General features: G+C 42.5%; 1 protein-coding gene across 5 annotated transcripts in view; it reads left to right on the forward strand.

Annotated features, from left to right (window-relative positions):
• Nucleotides 1-23,257, forward strand: part of PARD3 (par-3 family cell polarity regulator) — a 542,078-nt gene that overhangs the window by 198,104 nt on the left and 320,717 nt on the right. For all 5 annotated transcript variants that reach the window (XM_053359113.1, XM_053359112.1, XM_053359111.1 and 2 more), the window contains exon 4: nucleotides 20,379-20,557. In XM_053359113.1, coding sequence (XP_053215088.1) covers nucleotides 20,379-20,557 — 179 coding nt within the window. The remainder of the gene's footprint in view (nucleotides 1-20,378; nucleotides 20,558-23,257) is intronic.

Consider the following 23,257-nt stretch of genomic DNA (forward strand, 5'->3'; position numbering starts at 1 on the left):
GGCGCAATTTGCTCTGTATGAGGAAAGTAGAGAATAAGTGAGGCAGGCAAACAGAACATCAGGGTCTGCTCCAGCCAGAGTGCTGCCTCCTCAGCACAAGGTCAACTGTGACACCATTTGCCCTGAGTGAAGGAGCAACTGTTGCCATCTCCTGCTTCCATGTTTAGTTTTGTGAGCACATGGTTTTTCAAGTATCTGTTGTGTTTTCAAAATGTCATGAGGTTCTTTGAGGACACTAGACAGAAAGCAGGATATAAATCAACTAACTACCGTATTTTTCGCTCTATAACACGCACCCGACCATAACACGCACGTAGTTTTTAGAGGAGGAAAATCCGTAGGCATGCCACCCGTAGGCATTTCCTCCATAACACGCACAGACATTTCCCCTTACTTTCTAGGAGGAAAAAAGTGAGTGTTATGGTGCAAAAAATACGGTAAGTAAACAGTACTAAATTGTATCTCCAAAGTAGACTTAGCGGGTGTCTTATCTTGATGTCTGTGGCTTTCTGAATGTGGCTTTCTTGACGTCTGTGACTGGCTTTCTGAAGGAGGACTGGCCAATTCACACCAATACTTGGGCTTGAATTTCCTAAGTGTGCCAGCTCCTTGACCCTAGCCTTGTGCTTGTGTTCAGGCTGCACTGAATAGTGGGGATTTTACACATCACTGCAACGCTACTGGGTTTTGTTTTGTTTTATGTTTGCCATTAGCAGTGGCATGGGAAAAGCTTAATTCTAAGCAGCTTCTATGAGTTCGATGGTCATGTGAAGCCCCACAGAGACCGTTCGCCTGAGGTGTTGATGAAGCTGAAAAGGAACCACCCACAGCGGGCGGTTTGTGTTGTTCTCTTCCGTTCACAAACAGATGTCATCCCCTTGAGACCAGAGAAGCGTGAGTAGGTGGGCCGAGAGATTTCATCTGTGGATACACCCTGTGGTGCTGTCTCATCAAGGGAGAGTTGAAGCAGATAACAAACTAGGGCTGGAGCACAGCTGTTTCTTTTCCCTCAGCTATCCAGGGAGCCGTCTGTGTTAGCCTCTTCCGTGGAAAGTAACACCCACCCTCCCAAAAGCAGGAGAGGGAAAACTGCATCTAGTCATATGCATCACATGCCAGAAACAGTTCCCCAGAAATTTAGCATTTAATTTAGTAGGTCACGTACCTCCTTACCTTCTCCATAAATTCACTTCCTTTTAAAATAAAGCCAGGTGCTTTCCTACCCCCTTTAACTGGTGATGACAATTTCTGCTAGCCTCTCTCATGCGTGATTTTGTAAGCACCGAAGCCCAGCAGATAAAAATCGCTCCTTTTTGCAGCTCTTGATAAGAATTTTTTTTTGTTTATCTATCCTGACTGTATTTATTTTTCATTTCCCTTTAGTGTGAGAAATTGCTTTGCAATCCCATTTTGAGTTTGCTTTTTTATCTTTTCTCCCCTTCTCTCCATCCCCCAAAAGTGGCAAGATACTTCTAAGTAAGTAATCCCTGTCCATCTTGAAATGGAAGAAGCGTGACTCAGGAAGAGCTACTGGCCCAGTATTTGTGACATGTTTGTGACAAAGATAGGTTAATGTGGACCTAGGCTGGATCCAGGGTTGTTATCTAAAAACACATTGCACAGCAGCTTTGAAGCTAAGCAGGCCTGGTCAGTACCTAGATGGGAGACCACCTAGGGACCCTAGGTACTTGTGTTCCACTTGGAAGAAAGGGTATTAATGTATAATGACAATGATCATGATTATATATTAGATATGGAGGTTCCTTTGATACCTTTTTTGGGGAAAGCAACACATAAATGATATTACTATTAATAATTTTATAACAACAGTTTGTCATTAAGGAAAGTCCTGCCCATTGTGTCTTCAGGCTGCGAAGTAAAAAACCACTGAGGTATTGATACAGAGCTTCCTTGCTGGCTGAATTTCAGCTTTGCAAGGCCTCCTTGAAAGGTCCCCAGTGTTTAATCTTCTCGCACAAATTTATTTTAGGCATGTTTTAATATAGTTATTGGATGTTTTACTTTCTAGGGATTTGTTGTGGAATGCACACATACTTTAATGCGTCAATGTTTGGTTTGTAATCTGCTTTGAGGTATCTCTTTCTGTAAGAAGCAGGAAAAGCGTGAGGTAAAGAGAGAAAAGATACAGATTTAACTCTTTTTGTACATTGAGTTCACTAGGGATGGGTACATGCTTGCTTCTCAAATTGACTCTAGAGAGGTAAAATTTAAGAAAGGAGTGTGGTGTCCGTTGCCACTGCCATGGCCATGGCAACTATCACTGCCATTAATGACAAGTCGAAGGAAGCTCATGGGAGAGGAGGTTTGGGACTCACATCAGCCCAGCAAATTTTAAACTCTCAGGAAAAATAACATTTTTTTCCGAGCATTCTCTACAATTGCCAATCCCAATCCAAATTGAGCCTGGGGGAGCTCACTTATCTCTCATTTTGATGATTGCAGGCAGAACTTGCATTTCTTTATGTGGGTCAGGTTTACTATTAAACTCTTTGCTGTTGAGCTTTGATATATGTAATGCATTAAACAGCTTTAACTGTCAGCTTCCATGATTTAGCTTTCTAGATGCGAAAATGTATGATTTACTGTCTTGTACAGTACTGCAATATTCTGTATGCTGGATTTTATGTCCTCTAGTTGAGAATTAGCTTTTTGCTTTCCTTTGGCAGGATTATCCACCACCCCACTTTTTATTTTATCCATTCAGATATGAAGCAGTTACGGAGTTTAGAGAGACAGGCCCATGAAGTATGGCAAATTAAGATTTTGGGAATTTACCTCAACACCAACCCAGTAGTATTCAGTGGGCTCAAGCTAAAGCTTTAACCTAGTAGGTTTCCTTACCAGGTCAGACAGTTGGGTCCATTTTATTTTATTCATTCATTACTACAGTGATTTTTACGCTGCTTTTTAGTACCAAAATCCTGGCAAGTTAACTCATGATGAAACAAAATCAAAATACAACATTAACAACCCAAGCATTATAGCCACAGACCTATTAGACATGTTTAATACTTTAAAGGGACAGGGGTGGCGCTGTGGGTAAAAGCCTCAGCGCCTAGGACTTGCCAATTGAAAGGTTGGCGGTTCAAATCCCCGCGGCGGGGTGCACTCCCGTTGCTCGGTCCCAGCGCCTGCCAACCTAGCAGTTCGAAAGCACCCCCGGGTGCAAGTAGATAAATAGGGACCGCTTACTAGCGGGAAGGTAAACGGCGTTCCGTGTGCTGCGCTGGCTCGCCAGATGCAGCTTGTCACGCTGGCCATGTGACCCGGAAGTGTCTGCGGACAGCGCTGGCTCCCGGCCTCTAGAGTGAGATGAGTGCACAACCCTAGAGTCTGTCAAGACTGGCCCGTACGGGCAGGGGGGTAATACTTTAAAACTAATGGAGCAGCATAAAAGCAAAAATAGCATACATCAAAATTATAGCTTCAGTGGAGTCTTGGGTTTTGCGTGGCCAGGGAGGGTGGTGGGTGGGTTGGAGAGCAAAAGAGGGGGTTTGCACCGCCCTAGTGGAGAGGGGGGGGGAGAGTTCTGTGTGCAGTCGGTGATGGTGACTCTGAGTCTGGTGACTCTGAGTCAGAGAGGGAGAGACGGGTGTCTCTGTGTTGCATGGGCCTGTTTTCCCCCATTGTAAACACCATGTGTCATTGCAATGGGTTGCTTTGAAGTCATTTCTGCACCAGATAAATGAATTTTTAGCCCCCTAATTCCCCCTGACCTGACCCTTATTTTGCCCAACCTCTCCTTTATTTTGCCTGACCAAAGGTGGCAACTCTAGAAAGCATCCATTTCATTGGAGTTGTCTTTCAGTGTAATAAATTGTAGTTTAAACAAATGGGAAATATTTCATCAAATGCTTTACACTAGTTCATGAAATTTAGTTAGAAGTGTTTAGATAATTAGGCAATAAATGAGTTTCATTCTAGTATCTCATGAAGTTGGTAATTGTCTACAGAAACTCATGTTCTCAATAAAATAATTTCAATCCCTCTTTAAAAAGTGCAACTGGACTGCCTTAATTAGTTGAACAATGCTAGCATCTGCATACATGCATTTAAATTGGCCTAATTTCATGCAGTGCTTATATTTATGCTGTGATTGGCCTAGATTTTGGATTCCAAAAAGAAAATTGAATTCTGCACTAAACTTAATTTTCGCTAAGGTGTACTCTAGCATACATTTTATCCATGCATTAATTGCAAAAGCAGTAGTTATTTGGAACTGAAATTACCTGTTGGTCTAAGTTGTTGCTTATATTGCTGTGACATGTTCTTTTAGATGCATTGCTATCATACTTCAGGGATGGCTTCTTTTATTGTGCTGCAGCAGAAGCCCTAAGATTTAGTGGGCATCCTCTACATCACAGTCCTTCTGGTTCAGACCAAGCGCCCATGTAATCCAGCGTTCCATTTTCCAATGACCAATCACAGTGCCTCTGGGAAGCTCCAAAGCAAGACACAAAGGCAGTAGTCTCTCCCTTCTTTGTTCCACAGAAGTTTGGTATTCATATTCTATTTTTAAACTGCTTTGAGGTTTTTGGTTTTTAAAAAAAACAATCAAGTGAGCCTGCAGGATAGTTCAGTCGGTAGAGCATGAGACACAAGGTTGTGGGTTTGAGCCCCACATTGGGCAAAAAGATTCCTGCGTTGTAGGGACTAGATGACCCTCATGGTCCCTTCCAACTCTACAATTCTATGATTCTAAGTGGTGCAAAACTTTATTAAATAAATTTAAAAATATTGTTGTTGTTGTTGTTGTAATATTTTATAACAAACATATTGCTCTGCTTTCCTTTGGACCACATTAGTGAGGCCGAGAGGGGGATCTTGTCATCTGTGCAGCCCAGGACCTCCATATACACTGCCCAGGCTTGCATCCAGAGGCACACTCCATTGTCTCTTGAGACAGGAGGAGGCCAACTAGCAATGAAGATCACTCCCCTGATCTAGGGATAGATCAGCGTTCTATCCCTAAAGAAGAGAAACGGACTCCTGTGCGGCTCGGATAATCCCTCTAAACTATGATCTATGTTTTAGGATGTAACTAGGTGATATCACCATTGATGTCTTCTACTAATTTATGAGTAGAGGGCGATGTTTATGTTACAAATTTATTGTAATGTATGATGTTGATCTTTTGTTTTTGTTTTGCTTTGGTTCTTGTCTGTTTTTTGTAAGTTTTGGCGGTTTTAAATTTGGAGGTTTAAGTACATTATGTTGGTATGGGAAACTGTCGTGTGATGGGCCAATGGCCGTAATAAAGTTCAATACAATAATATCAATAGGCCAACTAGCAATGAAGACATGGTTATAATCTGTGTGATATATTTATTAAGAGTCTGGCATCTTCACTATACAGTTACCATTGTATACTAAAGTCCCACCTCTTTACCCTGTCCTTTGACCACCTCCTTACTCTGGCTGGCCTAGTCTTGTGATTGTAATTAATTTTAAACTGTATTTTAAATTGCTGTCACCTGCCCTGGAACTTTAGGGTCAAGGATACATAAGTAATTAGCCATGGTAGATGCTGGACTAGATGGGCCGTTAGCACTTCTTATGTTCTTATTGTACTGTGCTAGCATCCATCTGTCTCGGGAGACAATGGAAGAGTGTGCCTGTGGGGCGAAGTCAAACTATTGGAAAGTTACAGCGCCTGCAGTGGCTATAAAGAGCGATACAGGAGAGACATGTTTTGTTGCAGGTGGGTCAGATGAAGGCATCCGATTATTCTTATTATTATAAGCTATTTCCCAAAAGCAGAGCAGCTAACCTTTAGTCTAAGCTGCTGGGATGATGACAGCTTTTTAATAGAACTCTGATCTATTTCTGATGAAGGAAAATGTGCAGTCAATAAGCATCATAACATCAGCAGGACAGACCATACCTTTGTGGCAGAGTACATGCTTTGTCCTAGATTCAATCCCTGGCATTCCCTGTTAAAAGGCTCAAGTGGCAAGTGATGGGAAAGACAGGGGCATAAGACCCAGAAGAGCTACTTAAATACAGAAAAGGCAGCAGTGAATTAGACGGATAAATAATCCTCTCCAGTTACAAGGCGGCTTCCTATGTGGGCATGTTGAAAGCTGCAATTCTAGACCCCAACATCAACATTATTTTTCTACTCAAGGGGGCCAACTGCAGAGCATTAGTATTTATTAGGGGATGACATGCACTCATAAACAACTACGCATTTCCCTTGCCCTCTGTCAGGCACGCTCCCTTTTTTTCTTGTTGACGGCTGGCTACAAACAATTTTTCATGTCATTTACATGGGCACTCCCAATTAGAATGCAAGTGAGTATTTCACAGAAAAATAAATGTGACAAGTTTTGCCTTTCATGGTATTTGCCAGTTGTCTGTGAGAAAATTGGGGTTTTCTAAGCTTAATGCACATTTAAGACTGATTATTTGTATGTCTGCTGCAAATAATAGTGGTTTAGAGACAACTTAGTGGGAGACTAAAGCACTAAAAAGTGCCACCTGTCAGTAACTCAATCCATCAGAGCCTGTCTTTGCATGCAGAGGAAGTCCCTAACTAACTGAATGAGGGTTTGATACCCATTGGCTACCCTCACCTGGTTTTGCTGGCCAATCGAAGTTGTTCTTAGGGTATGGTCACTATCACATGCTGACAGCTTCTAGGAGCCACAGGTGAGAGCTGAGAACAGGGTGGTGACCAAAGGTAGGCAGACTATCCCAGAAGGTGCAAGGCAAATCCTTCACCAGAGATCTTACCCCTCCCTTATCACCCCATACACCCTTTATTGCAGTGGATCGTTTCACTATCCCAGCATAGTGTCTAGTCTCTCCTAGTGCTTTATTCACTCTTCTATCCATCCATTTCATTCCCTGTTCAGGACATACAAAAGAAAGTTCTTCACACAGCCCATTATTAAACTGGAATTCACTCCCTCAAGATGTAGCGATAGCCACATACTTGAATGACTTTAAAACTGGGCTAGGCAAACTCATGGAGGATAAGGTTGCCAATGCCTAATAGCCAGAATGACAATGTTCTACCTCCACTGTTAGCGTCAATATCCTTGCTTACCAATTGCTGGGAATCACAAGTGGGGAGAGTTTTGTTGCACTGATGTATTTATTTGTGGGCTTCCGGTTGACATCTGGTTGTCCACTGTGAGAAGAGGCTGCAGGACTAGATGGGCCTTTGGCCTGATAAAGTAAGGCCATTCATACGTCCACAGTCTCCAGATGTTTTAAAATTTTTATCTTACAAAATTGTACTTCCACCATTCTCGGTACCACCCTGCTTCTCTCTAAAAAATTCCTTGACTCCAGCTTGTAGTTATGGGTTGGAGGAACATGGGCTGGCTTTCATATTGTTAGGCTGCCTTATTCCCCTATTGAAGGAATGGGCAGAATTTTTTTTATAAAGAGTAATGTATGTAAACATAATAGTTTTAAAACAGGGGATTTATACTACACCTGCATGGTTGCATGGTCTACCTTTAAAACAAAAACAAAAAAACCACCAGAATCTCATGTTTCCCCCGAAGTGAGAAGAACTCTTGATAGACTGTCATGGCATACAATCTGATTTCCCTATCCACCAACACACTCAGATTTTATTGCCATTTCTGTACAATTTGCAGATTGCACTAGTGGGCTGGGCATTAACTTTGTTACCTAATTTCCATACCAATACTGTTTTGAATAATAAATGCAACTAATAATTTTAAGTTTGTTTATTAAATGCAAAGTGGTGCATACAGACTTGATACAAGGGGATATGATTATTATAGTGATAATGAGCATTATTTGGACTCTGCATAAATAAAGAAATGGCTTGGGGAAGCATTTAGTTTATACTGCAGGAGACTAGGAATAGGCACAAAGTATTAATTCAGGAGGCACAACAAATTGGAATTTGGGTAGCATTCAATTTTCATCATAATTGTTCTCCATTTGCTTGGGCCATTATCAGTAATTTAAGGGAATTAGAGATTCTCCTCTTAAAAGTTTCTAGTGAACTCTTTAGAATAGGAATTGTCAAACACTTATGAACCTGCGTGCATTCATTTCCTATTCATGAATGCTGTGTAGCAGTGAGATGTGTGGATATGCACAATACTAGAAATTTGTTTCCCTTCTATTGTACACTGGTGAGCTTTTTAAAATCTGATCTTCTGATCTTCGCTTCTTGTTAAACCATAGTGCAAACTTACCAAAGTTGATTAAATTGGGAACTAATAATAAACCAGTTAGTGTAAACCAGGAACTAGCAGGGTTCTGAGGAGTGAATGGAAGTGGTAGCAGAGGCTGATCCAGAGGAAGGGGGTAGCAATTTATGGGGTTTTGTGCCTCCTGCAAGATAGGAGCCACGGTTGGAGGATGGGGAGGGGTCTGAGCACTTGGTGAAGGAAGAGAAATATACATCTTTGCCCCAGATGCTGGCTATAAAGGCCAGAGGAAGGTACAAGGCATGTATAGCCAATGTGGTACCCTCCAGATGTTGTGGGCTACACCTCACATAATACATGGCCATTGGGCATGGAGGCTGGGGCATGTGGGAGTTATAGTCCACAACATCTGGAGGGTGCCAGCTTGGAGGAGGCTGGTTTATGGTTTCTCCACTTGGCTCATGGCCTAAGGGAAAGGCTGTAGCTCAGTTGCATGCAAGAGATCCTCTATTTAATTCATGCCATCTTTCTGCACTGCAAGCCGAGTGAGCTGCTGCTAGCCAGTGTAAATCAGCTTTCTCCAACCTGATGCTTTCCAGATGTTTTGGGCACTAGCACCCATCATCCCTGTCCATTGTCCATGCTGGCAAGGGCTGATGAGTGTTGTAGCCCAACAGCATCTGGGAGCACCAGGATGTAGAATGCTCATGTGTATATTACTGAGCTGCATTGATTGTCTGGCTCAGTAGGCATTTTCATGTCTTCTACTTCATGTCTCATCTCTGAGCTTCCAGCATAGCCACTGCTGAAAACAAAATGAAATGTTTGAGTCAGGAAGTCAATTCTTCTGTTTAAGGTCATAACAAACATAAATTCAATCTTTTAATCCAATTTACCAACCACACTGGTTTGGGGAAATTCGTCCTGGGATAAAAGTTTACAGGGAGGATTTGACTCACCCTGTCTTCCAGATAGTCAGATTTCACATTTGTAAGGCGCCACTCTCCCCACATTTTGTGAAATTTAGCTTACCAAATTAACATTCTACCCACATCCCTAGGCATGGGTCTGAACGCTCTTTGGTGTCTGAAATGTGAGGCTTCTAAGGCATTTCCTTTCGGTAGGTTTCTATGAAAACAAAATCAATTGTAGAAAGAAAGTTTCCCCATCTCTACTATACAGGCTTAAAACTGTCAGATGATACCCAGTGTTTGGCTTCTGATCTGAAACTGTGTTGAGTGTGACTAGTAGATAATGAATGTTCTCCTCCCCTCACCCTGAATTTTTTTAAAAAAGAAAACAGTTGGGAAAGGGGGGCGGGAAGTACACATTAATCATATCCTTAAAATTCTTCAAAACACCATTTTTTGCTATGTACATTTGCCTTTTGGGTTAATTGTTTTGCAGTCACTTTTGCATATTTCTAGGGAGTCAAAAATGTGGGGGAGGGAGTTTGGTTTTCAGCTACTTGGCTTCACAACCACTCTGAGGAATATATTGAGGGATACAGTTTATACCTTGTTTAACAACAACAACAACAACAACAACAACAACAACAACATATTATTATTTGTATACCCCCACCCATCGGCTGTGGGGAGGACTGCAGGGCCTGCTCCCTTCCAAGGCCTTTTCCAACTGGCCCAGGGGGCGTGGCCCAGGCCCTTATTTGGAACAAACTTTTGGGGAAGCTGGGAAGTGTTCTGCAATTGCTTCCCTGTTCCAAGTGGTTAATGTGTTTTAAAATGTCCTCAAGCAGTCGGTGGCAATTTAAATTTGTATTTCTCTTTTTCCTTTTTTCCTTTGTTGGGGGTCGGTGGGTGGGATGGATATTTGGTTGGGGATTAATTTTAGTATAATTGTTCTGTTTTTGTTTTCTGCTGTTTTATTGGTTCTGTATAGTTTGTGTTTTGTTTTTAAGGGGCGGGATCAGGGCTGCCTGGGAGTGGGGCCCCAGCCAACACGATGGCTGGGACAAGTTCCACAGGGGGGGGGAAGCACTGGGACATCCGATCTCGGTGATCATGGGCAGAAGGAGGAGTTACGCTAAGACCAGACCATGTCATTACCGAGGAGGCAGGTTTAGTCGTTGTTTGAAGACTATCCCTGCCTCCAGGTCTGGCCTTGACCGGATGGATACTGGAATCAACAGGGGAAACCCACATGACCTGAAGGTGTTGCTGTGCAATGCCAGGTCAATGATGAATAAAACCACTGCCATCCACGACCTGATTGTGGATGGAGGATTTGACCTGGCATGTGTGACAGAGACCTGGTTGGAGGAAGCAGATGGGCCTGTCCTTGCTGCCGCTTGCCCACCAGGTTTCTCTTATGCACAGCAACCCAGGTCATGTGGGCAGGGAGGGGGGGTTGCAGTGATTTTTAGGAAGTCATTAGTTTGCATCAGGCGTCCTATTGGGAAGACCCAGTTTTCTGAGTGCATGTTCTGGAAGTTGGGCAATAGGGGCAGTACAGGATTCCTTTTGGTGTACCGACCTCCCCGCTGCACTAAGGGTTCCCTGTCCGAGCTGCTTCAGGTCGTGGCGGATGTTCTCCTGGAGACACCTAGTTTGGTTGTCCTAGGGGATTTTAACATCCACGCCGACACGACCTTACAAGTGGCCACTCGGGACTTCGTGGAAAGCATGGCCTCCATGGGGCTGTCCCTGAATAAGTTGGGCCCAACTCATTGTCATGGACATGCCTTAGACCTGGTATTCACCTCTAGTGACGTGGGTGATCTGACACTAAGTAAAAGTGAAACCAAAGAAGTGCCATGGTCAGATCACTTCCTGGTGCAACTGGACTTCTCTGCGACCCTTCCCCTCTGCAGGGAGGTGGGACCAATTCGGATGGTCCGCCCCCGCCACTTAATGGATCCAAGTGGTTTCCAGAGAATGGTAGGGGATGCTGTATCCCATGTTGATGGCCTTTCAGCTGATTCCCTGGTGGCCCGCTGGAATGCGGAGTTAACCAGGGCTATCGACTGTCTGGCTCCGAAGCGCCCTCTCTGATTGCATGGAGCCCGGACAGCCCCATGGTTTTCTTCGGAGCTGAGGGCGATGAAACAATCGCTGAGACGGCTAGAGCGTCGGTGGCAGAAAACTCACTCCGAATCTGACCGGACACAGGTTAGAGCTCAACGTCGAGCCTACCAAGTGGCGATAGCGACGGTGAAGAACACTTTCTTCACCGCCTCTATTGCATCTGCAGAAAATAGTAGCAGGAGACTCTTTCAGGTGGTCCACAATTTAACGGAACCACCTTTACCACCGGGGCCTTGTAAAGACCCCAATATCTCCTGCAACGATTTTGCAAAGTTTTTTGCAGATAAAATCACTCATATTCGGAAGGAGCTAGACACCACCATGGGAGCAGGGCTGGGGCGGGAGAGTGCTAGAGCCCTGTCTGATCAAGTTGCATGGAATCAATTTCAATCCGTTACCCCTGAGGATGTGGAGAGGCTGCTTGGACGCGTGAAACCAACCACCTGTCTCCTTGATCCTTGCCCATCCTGGCTAATAAAAGCAAGCCAGGAAGGGTTGGGCGATGGGCTCTGCGGGGTGGTGAATGCTTCCCTCTGTGAGGGAACATTCCCAGATCCGCTGAAAGAGGCGGTCATTAAACCGCTTCTTAAAAAACCATCTTTAGACCCGGCCAGTACGGCCAACTATCGCCCAGTCTCAAATCTTCCATTCTTGGGCAAGGTGATTGAGTGTGTGGTTGCTGAACAACTCCAGGCACGCCTGGAGGATGCGGACCATTTGGATCCCTTCCAATCAGGGTTCAGGCCTCATCATGGGACTGAAACTGCCTTGGTCGCACTGGTTGATGATCTCCGGCGAGCTAGGGACAAAGGTGAGAGTTGTTTCCTAGTTCTGCTGGATCTCTCAGCGGCCTTTGATACAATCGACCATAACATCCTTCTGGACCGTCTAGAGGGGTTGGGAGCTGGGGGCACTGTTATACAGTGGTTTCACTCCTTCCTCCTGGGCCGTGTTCAGAAAGTGGTGGTGGGGGATGAGTGTTCAGACCCTTGGGCCCTCACTTGTGGGGTGCCTCAGGGTTCCGTCCTCTCCCCCATGCTTTTTAACATCTATATGAAGCCTCTGGGGGAGATCATCAGGGGGTTTGGACTGGGTGTCCATCAATATGCAGATGATACCCAGCTCTACCTCTCTTTCAAATCAGAACCAGTGAAGCCGGTGAAGGTCCTGTGTGAGTGCCTGGAGGCGGTTGGAGGATGGATGGCGGCTAATGGATTGAAGTTGAATCCTGACAAGACAGAAGTACTGTTTTTGGGGGACAGAGGGCGGGCTGGTGTGGAGGACTCCCTGGTCCTGAATAGGGTAACTGTGCCCCTGAAGGACCAGGTGCGTAGCCTGGGAGTCATTTTGGACTCACAGCTGTCCATGGAGGCGCAGGTCAATTCTGTATCCAGGGCAGCTGTCTACCAACTCCACCTGGTACGCAGGCTGAGACCCTACCTGCCCGTGGATTGTCTCGCCAGAGTGGTGCATGCTCTAATTATCTCCCGCTTGGACTACTGCAATGCGCTCTACGTGGGGCTACCTTTGAAGGTGACTCGGAAACTACAGCTAATCCAGAATGCGGCAGCTAGACTGGTGACTGGGGGCGGCCGCCGAGACCACATAACACCGGTCTTGAAAGACCTACATTGGCTCCCAGTACGTTTCCGAGCACAATTCAAAGTGTTGGTGTTGACCTTTAAAGCCCTAAACGGCCTCGGCCCAGTATACCTGAAGGAGCGTCTCCACCCCCATCGTTCTGCCCAGACGCTGAGGTCCAGCGCCGAGCGCCTTCTGGCGGTTCCCTCATTGCGAGAAGCAAAGTTACAGGGAACCAGGCAGAGGGCCTTTTCGGTAGTGGCGCCCGCCCTGTGGAACGCCCTCCCATCAGATGTCAAAACGATAAACAACTACCTGACATTCAGAAGACATCTTAAGGCAGCCCTGTTCAGGGAAGTTTTTAATGTATGAGATTTTAGTGTTTTTTGGTTTTTATGGAAGCCACCCAGAGTGGCTGGGGAAACCCAGCCAGATGGGCGGGGTACAAATAAATTATTATTATTATTATTATTATTATTATTATTATTATTATTATTATTAATACTCCGCCCATCCCTAGCCACTCTGGGCAGCTTCCAACAAAAGATTAAAAATACATTAAAACATCAGTCATTAAAAACTTCCCTAAACAGGGCTGCCTCACAGAAGTCTATGTTCATTTCATTTCACTTTTGATTTGTATACTGTCTTTCTGTATTACGATTCACAAGATGGCTTGCAAGCTTTAAAATAAATAAAATATCAAAGTATTATTCAGTAATTCATTTTAATATGATAGTACACAATAAAATTAATTCTCAAAATACCAGCAAATAATAATTAAAAATTCACTCTTAGCAATTACAGTAAATAATTACTAAACAATGATCAATAAAAATAACAGCAAGTCACAATGCATAAAATACCACAATACGTACAGAACCATGTAAAAGAATCAAATTGAGCAACAAAGGCACACAACTTATATTATTATTCTTTTTAAATCCCTGAACTCCTCTTCTCCCTTCTCATTTCTTAGCTGTTTCTGCTGTTCTTAAAATTGTGACCTGGCTGTTGCTTACCTGGACTTGATTGAGAGTGGGTGAGGTGAGGCTACTTGCCCTTCTTTGCAATATGATGAGGTGGTGGTAGATGTTAAACTTTCCAAGAGGAGATGTCATTCCCAGTGTTTTACACCTATGAATACAAAGGAACAGTAAATGTATAAAGTTGTCTTCTACTGAGTCAGAATTGGTCCATTTATTCCTGCATTGCCTATTCTGATTAGCAATGTTTTTCCAAAGTGTTTCTTAATCTAGCTTATTAAACACCCCTCCCCCACAGACTCACACTCACACTCTTTTCAGTTTAGAAATACAGGCATTCTCTGATTTTAAATTTCCTGTAGTAGAATATTCCCCTGCATCTGTACAATCCTGTCCCCTAATGTCAGCTTCATTTGAATACACAAATTGAAAAATCAGTAGGCTGGACAGGGGTATCTGTAGCATCAGGAATCTTTATAAACTGTAATGTTAACTATTGGGTTTCAGACTTGCACTGTTAAATCTATAGCTTTCTCAGGTGAGTTACAGTAACTACTTCACTAGGCTAAGAGATGTCTGTATTTCTTTCATAGGCAGCTCTCTTGTTTGATCTGCTGTGTAGATACTTTTCCTATTAAAAGATTTGAAAGAAGGTTTGTAGACTAAATGCTGCACAGGTATATATTCCAAAAAGGTAAAAACCTCATCTCTTTTTTTGTGGTCTCCTAAAATTAAAATGTGTGTTGTTTGTGAAGTATATACATTTTCATCTGCATCTGGTAAATAGGCTTATTCATGTTATGGAGACCAGCAAACTAAAACATCTGGGTAATTCTATGACAAAGTTAAGAACAGCATTAAATTATTTTAAGTAGTTGAGTCCTGCTAAATGTCTCTTTCTACCTCCTGCTCTCTCACACATACATATGTGTACAGCAATGTATCAAAAGGCAAATACTGCAAACCAAAAATGTCTGACGTAGGAATATCTTTCCATTGAAACACTAACTTCCAATGATTTGAATGTGAGAGAACTTAGTTGCCAAACCAAGCTGGAGTGTTGGGAGGAAGGATCCTGAATACTTCAGCTGGATTCATGGGTATTGTAGGGATGAGGAGGCTCTGGACCATCAGAATTTGTCATATTCCAGCTCCCATTAGTCCCAGCCAGCATGGCCAATGGCTCAGGGATTATGAGAGTTGCAGTCCAGCAACACCTGGAGTGCCACAGGTTTCCCAATCCTGCCTAGAGGGTGCCATAATTTGTGTCTATAGCTTATGTGCTCTGACATCAGACCAAACATCGCCATTAGCAATAGTTGCATTTGTGGATGGCTAGGACTATATTGAGAAGTATGAATGTATAAAACCCCAAACGTTATGCACTGTAGAATGGCCAGCATCAACATCAACAGTATTCTCAGCGATTTATATATACCTGTTTTGTTTAACACCCTGGTCGGACGCTGCAGGTTCTTCATGCTTTTCCTTTGCACAGTTGGTGTCTGTGCTTGGTTACCTAGGAAACTGCTGTTGCATGGAATTTGATTTGCTTGGTTGTCAGAGTTATATGGCTGAAATTTGAAATGGGGAGTGGTGGGCAGAGAAGACAAACCAGCTAAATGCCTGCAAATTCAGCTGTTGAATATTTGGCAGCTGAGGCAAAGCTAGAAAGGCTTATCAAGAGGTGGTTGGGATCTATATTTGTGGCTTAGCCAAGCCAAAAACATGGTTGAATTTGGATATTTAGGATTAAATTCTGTTGCTCACCTTAAAAACATTTCTTCCATTTCTACTAAAAAATAAATACCACCCAGTGAAGTTAGTGCTCTTTCATTGAGAGTATACCAAATTAAGTGGCATCCTTATGGAAGTGTTTGCCCATCCATCTATTTCTTTATTTGTAAAGCATTCTGCCACATGCTTCAGCTTAAACAAACAAACAAACAAACAAATCTTTGACACTTTTCTCTGAACATCTCCATAGCACCTAACTCTAGTATCTATAGGTAATTGCCAGGATTAAGAATTAGGTATACGGCGCATGCACTTTGCTGTCTCCATTGCATCCTCACTATTCCATATGACAGAGTTTTTCTGGGTTCCTCCCTACTGAGATCATACCGTCCCACCTGTTGTATGCATTCTGATAGCAACTTGAGACCTATTTGTCCTGACAGGTGTGTGGCCCTCAATGATATATCATTTGTACTCAGATTTGTATAATATAAATGTGGTTTCTTTCTGCAGTACTTTGTTGTGCTTTTACTTTGTTTTAATGCTGTACCATTGTCGTTCATCTCCCTTGGCTCTGATAAGGGCAAGATATAAGGGCAGAATATAAGAAGTATAAGATAATTACAATGAAGCGTAGGAATGGGGAAGGAAGTGTTAGTAGTAGTTCAGCTGAGGTCAAACGGGATTTATTTTCCAAGATAGAATTCAGTTCAACCCACCACAAGTACTGGAAGGTAGATGCATGTTCATGCAAAAGCACACTTCTTATTACTACCATTCAACTTGCTACTGTGAAATTATTTCTAGTCACTATCTCCACTTTGTTATCTTGCAAATCCTATTATCCTTTGAGGTTTTAACCACAGGTAATAGCTTACTTAATCAGAAACCTGCTCTTCTGTTCAGGCACACAAAATTTCCTTCTCATATTTCGTTTATCTAAATACTGTTGAGTTGATAGCAATAAAAATGTTTTCGTAGCTACCGTATTTTTCGCTCTATAAGACACACTTTTTCCCTCCTAAAAAGTAAGGGAAAATGTGTGTGCGTCTTATGGAATGAATGCAGGCTGTGCGGCTAAGCGAGAAGCCAGAACAGGGAGAGGGAGCGCTGCGCAGCACTCCGTCTCGCTATTCTAGCTTCAGGGTTAGCTGCACAAAGCCTACCCAGGGCAGCGGGGTGCCTTCATTCTGCTGCCCTCCGGAGGCTTCGTGGGCTGTGGGCTGTCCCAGAAGCCTCCGCAGGGCACAGGGATGAAGGCTCCCCGTGCCCTGCGGAGGCTTCGCACAAAGCTAGACCAGCTATCCCAGCGGCTATCCCAGAAGCCAGAACAACAAGAGGCTATCCCAGAAGCCAGATCCCTCTTGCTGTTCTGGCTTCTGGGATTCAGATTTTTTTCCTTCTGGTTTCCTCCCCCCCCCCAACTAAGTGCGTCCTATAGAGCGAAAAATACGGTACTTAAGTTTCTGCACATCTTTATGATATTTCTCTCCTCTGCTTCTTTGACTTCGTAAAAAATTATTGTGCAATGTGTTGTTAGATTTCCTATTTCTAGTGCTTATTTAAAATGCACCTTAGCTCCAGAAGCAAATCAATATTTACAGTGCATTAGTGCCACAGAGAATTTGAAGCCTTGTGATTAGAGTTCATTGCTGATTTATCCACTCTTCAAAGCTACATTAGACATCAAACACTATCTGCCATCATCCAGGAATTTGTGACACCGCACTGGGCCTACACATGCTTTCGTCTGGTGTTTTAATTATTTAAGCTCTTTTCCCTTTGATTTTTCTAACAGGGATATAATTCTGAAATCTCTAAATTAAGTAAACTAGGACATTATACCTAACAAACTTATATTAGGAAAAAATGTTCACAGTTCCATTCTTATTTGTATGTTGTCCCAGGTGGATAGGGGGACTTGTATGTGGTTGGGAGAGGGAGGGGAGCTTAATGACTACAAAGCAAAACAATGCTGATGATTAATTAGAGGCTGGATGAGATGAATATGTCAGATCAGTTTCAGTGGAGTATTTTGTGTGTTTTGTACATATATCTCTGATTCTGGCCTTAAGCAAATGCTAATGGTAATACCCCCCTTTTTTTAATGCTGAAATGCATTTTGGATATGTTTAAGCAATTAGGCATCCTGATTGACTTTTGTTGGTAAAGTATGGATATTAGCACCAATCATTGACATTTGAATATAGATTCATCCTGTGGAAAGACTTCATGCTGGCAGTAGACTGAAGTTTCATGTCATGTCTTCTCATTAGCCCTGCATGTAAATCTTTTGGGAGGGGGACGGGGCACATGAAAAGAAGCATAGAAGTAGTATTTAGGCATCTCATTATACTGACTTCTGGGTTGAGGAATTTATGATGAGATTTTGGAAATTGCAAGCTAATCAGTGAATGTATTATTACTGGCTTCATTATTTTTGATTTCTTCTGATACATATTAAAATTTGGGAATCCCTTCTCATACAACTACACACACAGAGAGAGCGAGAGAGAGAGAGTGAGAGCTTGGAGGATGCAAACTTAGATTGCCTTTGAAGTGTGGATCTTTCTACAAACTCCTAATTAAAGCATATATGCTGTCTTAGACTTTTGACTATCCAGGAAAGAGATCTGGCAATGGTGGATAGCTCAAAGGATATGTCAGCTCAGTGAGCAGCAGCAGTGAAAAGGGCCAATTCTGTGTCTGGGATTATTAGAGAAAATATTGGAAGTAAAATGGCTTGTATGGTATAACTTGTGTTATTGTGCTCAGTTCTGGCCATCCCTTCTGAAAATGATAGAGCTAGAAAATGAGTGGTCAACCACACATCAGCCACAATTCTCAGGAAGTGTTATCTTATTATCTTAGTGTTTGGGGCTTCGAATTATCTTAGTGTTTGGGGCTTCCTAGTAAGTTTGTGTGTGTGTGTGTGTGTGTGTGTGTGTGTGTGTGTGTGTATGAATGAGATTGGTCAAAATTCTCTAGTGAGAAAAATATATATAAATAAGATTGGTCAAAATTCTAGTCGCTCAGTGAAACTGATTGACAGTAATCTCAGCACAGACAAAAGCAGGCATTTTTCATGCTGCATATAATTATCTTACTATATTTGCTGCCAAAAGCTGTGATGGTGGGTTTTGGTTTTTTTAACACGCTAGCCTCAGCCTATTCCCCCAATTTCATCAGCTGGGTTTGAGAACATAGACTTAAGGTCTGAATTTGGCCCTGGCAATTTGTAAGACTGCTTAATATGCTTGAAAGCCTCACTGAAGCACATAAACTGTGTACTATTATTATGTAAGAAATAATAGATTCTTCTTGATATATGTTTCTAATTATTTTTGCTTTGTTTTTATATTACATTTTGCCTCATTAGTAGCGAACATATCTCTTCCAGTGTGTTTTCTTTGTTGAGCGTATTGGAATGTAATAAAAATGTGTGGTATTTAAACAGGGAAAATAGATAGCCTAATGAAAATAAAATGCATTTTTCATTTTTACTTATTTTTCCTGTTTCCCGAATACCATGCTTGATAACTTGGTGCTTTGGGGTTCTCTTGGGTGCTGCTTGATGCCAAAGAGGTTTAAAGGCAGGAAATCATGCTGCTAAACAAATATTCAACATAGCAATATCCTTAAACTATATAAACCTTTATGTTTGGAACCATGGTGCTCTTTTGGTTTTGTGCCAACCACAACAAGTCTTTCAATCTTGATCAAGATATCTAAATGAATAAAAAGGAGCAATGTATAAAATGAGCGTGAAGAATAGGCTGGTCAACTGTTGCTCCTGTATAGGAAAAGCCTCCTCCTCCATCAAATATGTGTCAGCAACCTGTGCAGTATCAAAACTAGTTAACAAGCCAGAACATAAAACCAAAGTATAATCTGGGTTAGTTTAAGCTAAATTTTAATAAAACAGGGATTAAGAATGTGTGGTTCTCCCAGTATTGTTAGACTTCTATTATCCTTCATAACTGGGTAAGCTGGCTGAGGCTGATGGGAGTTGAAGTCCAACAATCCCTCTGAGGGGCACAGGTTACCCATCTCTAGGTCAGAACAAACCACAGTTCACCAAGTTCATATGCAGTGTGGAGCTGTGATTTGCTCTGAAGTGAAAACAGATGCTTTCCTGTTGAAAGAGGAGGGAGAACATGTGAGCTGTACTGCGATTAATTTTCAATCACCTAAATGCTGCTTATGCAATCATATGAAAGAGGCCACTGTCTGTCAGTATGCAAATGTTCATGATGATACCCTTCATCTACAAACAAGAAATTTAATATTTCTAGCATCTACTTCTTGTTTTATATGTTCAGTTTGGGCAGTGTTGCAATAAATTCATGGGGGAGAAGGGACACAATATCTTCTCCTCCCCTATATTGATAGCCTCTGGTAGGAAGCAGGTCCTCTGTGTGCTAGCAAAATGGCATGGAAGTCTGGACTGTGTGATGTTTGTTTTGTTTTGAAGGGAGAGAAAGGATTACTCAGGATCTTCACAGTATTCCAGATAAATTATGCTATTAATCATTACTTACAAGGAAAGGAAATATTTATGGTATCTTCACTAGAAGGGCTGTTGAGACTTGATAATGATTGGTATGGGAAAGAAACAGAATTTCATGTTGCTCCTTCAAAGTAAGCTGCATAGGCATCCATCATGGATGCTTAATACAAGTTGTCCTTCTGTTATGTCAGTTGATTGTGGCAGATAACTCATTGGAGTCCATACCATCATGCTGGTTTGGGATATACTCAGCAATTTAGTTACACAGTGAGTGTGTTTATAATTTCGACACTTAATGCAGAAAGATTAAGGACGTCAGCTACATATGATTTTTGTGTCCTTTTTATCTCTTCAGATATGCCTCTTCATGTACGCCGCAGTAGTGATCCTGCGTTAGTTGGACTCGCAGCATCAGTCAGTGAGAACAATTTTACTGCAGAAGAGCCTTCACGGAAAAACCCCACCAGATGGTCCACAACAGCAGGCTTCCTCAAGCAAAATACAACTGGTGGCCCAAGGAGTCATGAAAGAAAGGTACTATATTTCCCCCCATCACAAACATTTGAAGAAGACACTACTCAATGGATCAGCATTATTGCTTTATTTGGAAACCCAAACTTCAAGAAGCATTAAAAACAACTAAAACTTTGATGCCAAATTTAAAATTTGTTTTAAAGTTGTTTAAATTTTAAATTGGCTTTAAGAACTATAGATGAAATACACACAGGCTTGGCTGTTCAAGATGTTCTGTCAACCAAGTTGACTGTGGTGTTGCACAAAGTAACATTGCTACAAACAGGCACTTTTACACATTATATATATTTTTACTTCCTACATACATCCTTGAATTATGCACATGCACAGGCCCTTCCGTTAGAAGGAAATGACAAAATATTCTAACCCAGTTTACTCATCTCATTAAACCATAGTTTAAAACATAACTGTTGATTTAATGTGAACAAGCCGCATCCTTGGTGTACACTGCTAAAAGTCCCCACAGCACTTCTCCTCCAGTTCTCACACTGAATGAGACTGGTAAAATGAATGAAGCTGGTAAAATGTGGACTGGATGAGATATTTGTTAGGTGGATTTGTAGCTGGTTGACAGACCAAACCCAAAGAGTGCTCACTAGCTATTTCTAATCATCTGGGGGAAAATGATGACTGGGGTGACACAGGGTTCTGTCCTAGGCCTGTTGTTGTTCTACGTCTTTATAAACTACTTGGATGAAGGTATTTAGAGGATGTTCGTGAAATTTGCAGGTAATACCAAACTGCCGCTGTGGTGTAAACCACTGAGCCTTGGGCTTGCTGATCGGAAGGTCGCGGTTCAAATTCCCGTGACGGAGTGAGCCCCCGTTGGTTGGTCCCAGCTCCTGCCAACCTAGCAGTTTGAAAGCATGTCAAAGTGCAAATAGATAAATAGGTACCTATCAGGAAGGTAAACGGCATTTCCATTCACTGCTCTGGTTTCACCAGAAGCGGCTTAGTCATGCTGGCCACATGACCCGAAAAAACTGCGAAATGAGCACTGCAACCCCAGCGTCATTCGCGATTGGACTTAACTGTCAGGGGTCCTTTACCTTTACCAAACTGAGAGGGCTAGACAATTCCAATGAAGACGAAATTGGAATTCAGTATGACCTTAAGAAATTGGAGAACTGGGCCCAAACTAGCAACGTGAATTTCAATAGGGACAAATGTAAGGTTCTACACTTAGGCAGGAAGAACCAGCAGCAGAAATATAAGGTTTTTTTGGGGGGGGGGGGACACGGACACCTGGCTAGGGATCTAGGGATCTTAGTAGACCACATGCTTAACATGAGTCAAAAGTGTGATGCAGCATCAAAATAAGTGAATGCTATTGTAAGCTGCATCAACAGAAGCAGTTTCCTGATCAAGGGAAGTAAAAGTTCCACTTTATTCTGCCTTGGTCACACCTGGAGTACTGTGTACAATTTAAGAACAATAGTGACAAGCTGGAACGTGTGAAGAGAAGGGTGCCCAAGATGATCAAGAGTCTGGAAACCAAACCTTATGAGGAACAGTTGAGGGAATATTTAGGTTGGAAAAGAGGAGACTGAGAGGAGATATGATAGCCATCTTCAAATATCCAAAGGGCTGTCTCCTGCTCCAGAGGCTAGGAACTAAACCAAAGTTAGGAAGATCTTTCTCACAGTAAGAACTCTTCTTTCCACCTCCTCTTTACAGAGCAGTTGATTTGAGAAAGTTGGCATGAGGGCTGAAGGGACCTAGTTCCAGTTGTTGGAATAGCAGCAGGTGGGGATGACAACAGATGGGTTTGTTGATAGAATATTTTTTTGGTTCACAGAGCTGGATATACATTTCTGATGGTACACTTTGGTATGAAGTGCTGGCACCTTTTTTAAGAGCAGAGATGGGGAACCTTTTTCGGTTTAGTGGGGCAGATGATTATCTGCTTTGACCACATGAGCCAGCTTTTGATGAGTGGCCAGATGAGCCCACTTGTCAATCATTTGATATCATAATGATGTCATGTGAATGGCAGGTGGGTGGTCTTGCTCACCTGTCATACATGGGGGTTGGGGAGATAGCAAGCAGGATTGAACTCCCTGTGAATCACCTGATGGTTCAGGCTGCTTTCTACAGACTTTCTGCATTGAAAGAGCAATGGAATTCCATGCAGAGAACCCCTTTGTGAACCCAAACTAAGAAGGATTAAATCCCTGTCTATGAGGTATGGGGCAGGGCATTCAATCCTGCTATCTGTAGGCTTTGGGCATGTGAAGTCGGCATTGGGTACCAGCATCTCATCATTATTTTAGCAAAAAAACACTGTGTGGCACACATACTGTTAAATGGTTCCCTGTATGTCAACATCTATTGCTAGCATAAACTAACCTGAAAAGCCCATTGGAAATTCTGCGCAAGTAATTTGCAGATACAAGGTGTTGTAATAGCCAGAAACTTTGATACACATTTGGGACATTCACTTACGATGCTTGCTACACAACCATATGCAAGCCTTACCCTCCCAGCCTAACCTACCTCATGGGGTAAAGATGTTGAAATACAATAACTCAGAGGTTTTCAAGTGTGGTCTGTGAGCTCCATCTAGATCATCCATAGGAAGATTGTTGAATAGTCAAGGATGTCTGTATTTAGTCCTGCACTTGGTTAAATTAGGACCAGATTATTGAACAGACTAACTAGGCTCTTAGCTAGAGTGAATAATTTTGATATCAACACCGA

Source organism: Podarcis raffonei, chromosome 12, assembly GCF_027172205.1.
Source record: "Podarcis raffonei isolate rPodRaf1 chromosome 12, rPodRaf1.pri, whole genome shotgun sequence".
Lineage (NCBI taxonomy): Eukaryota > Metazoa > Chordata > Lepidosauria > Squamata > Lacertidae > Podarcis > Podarcis raffonei.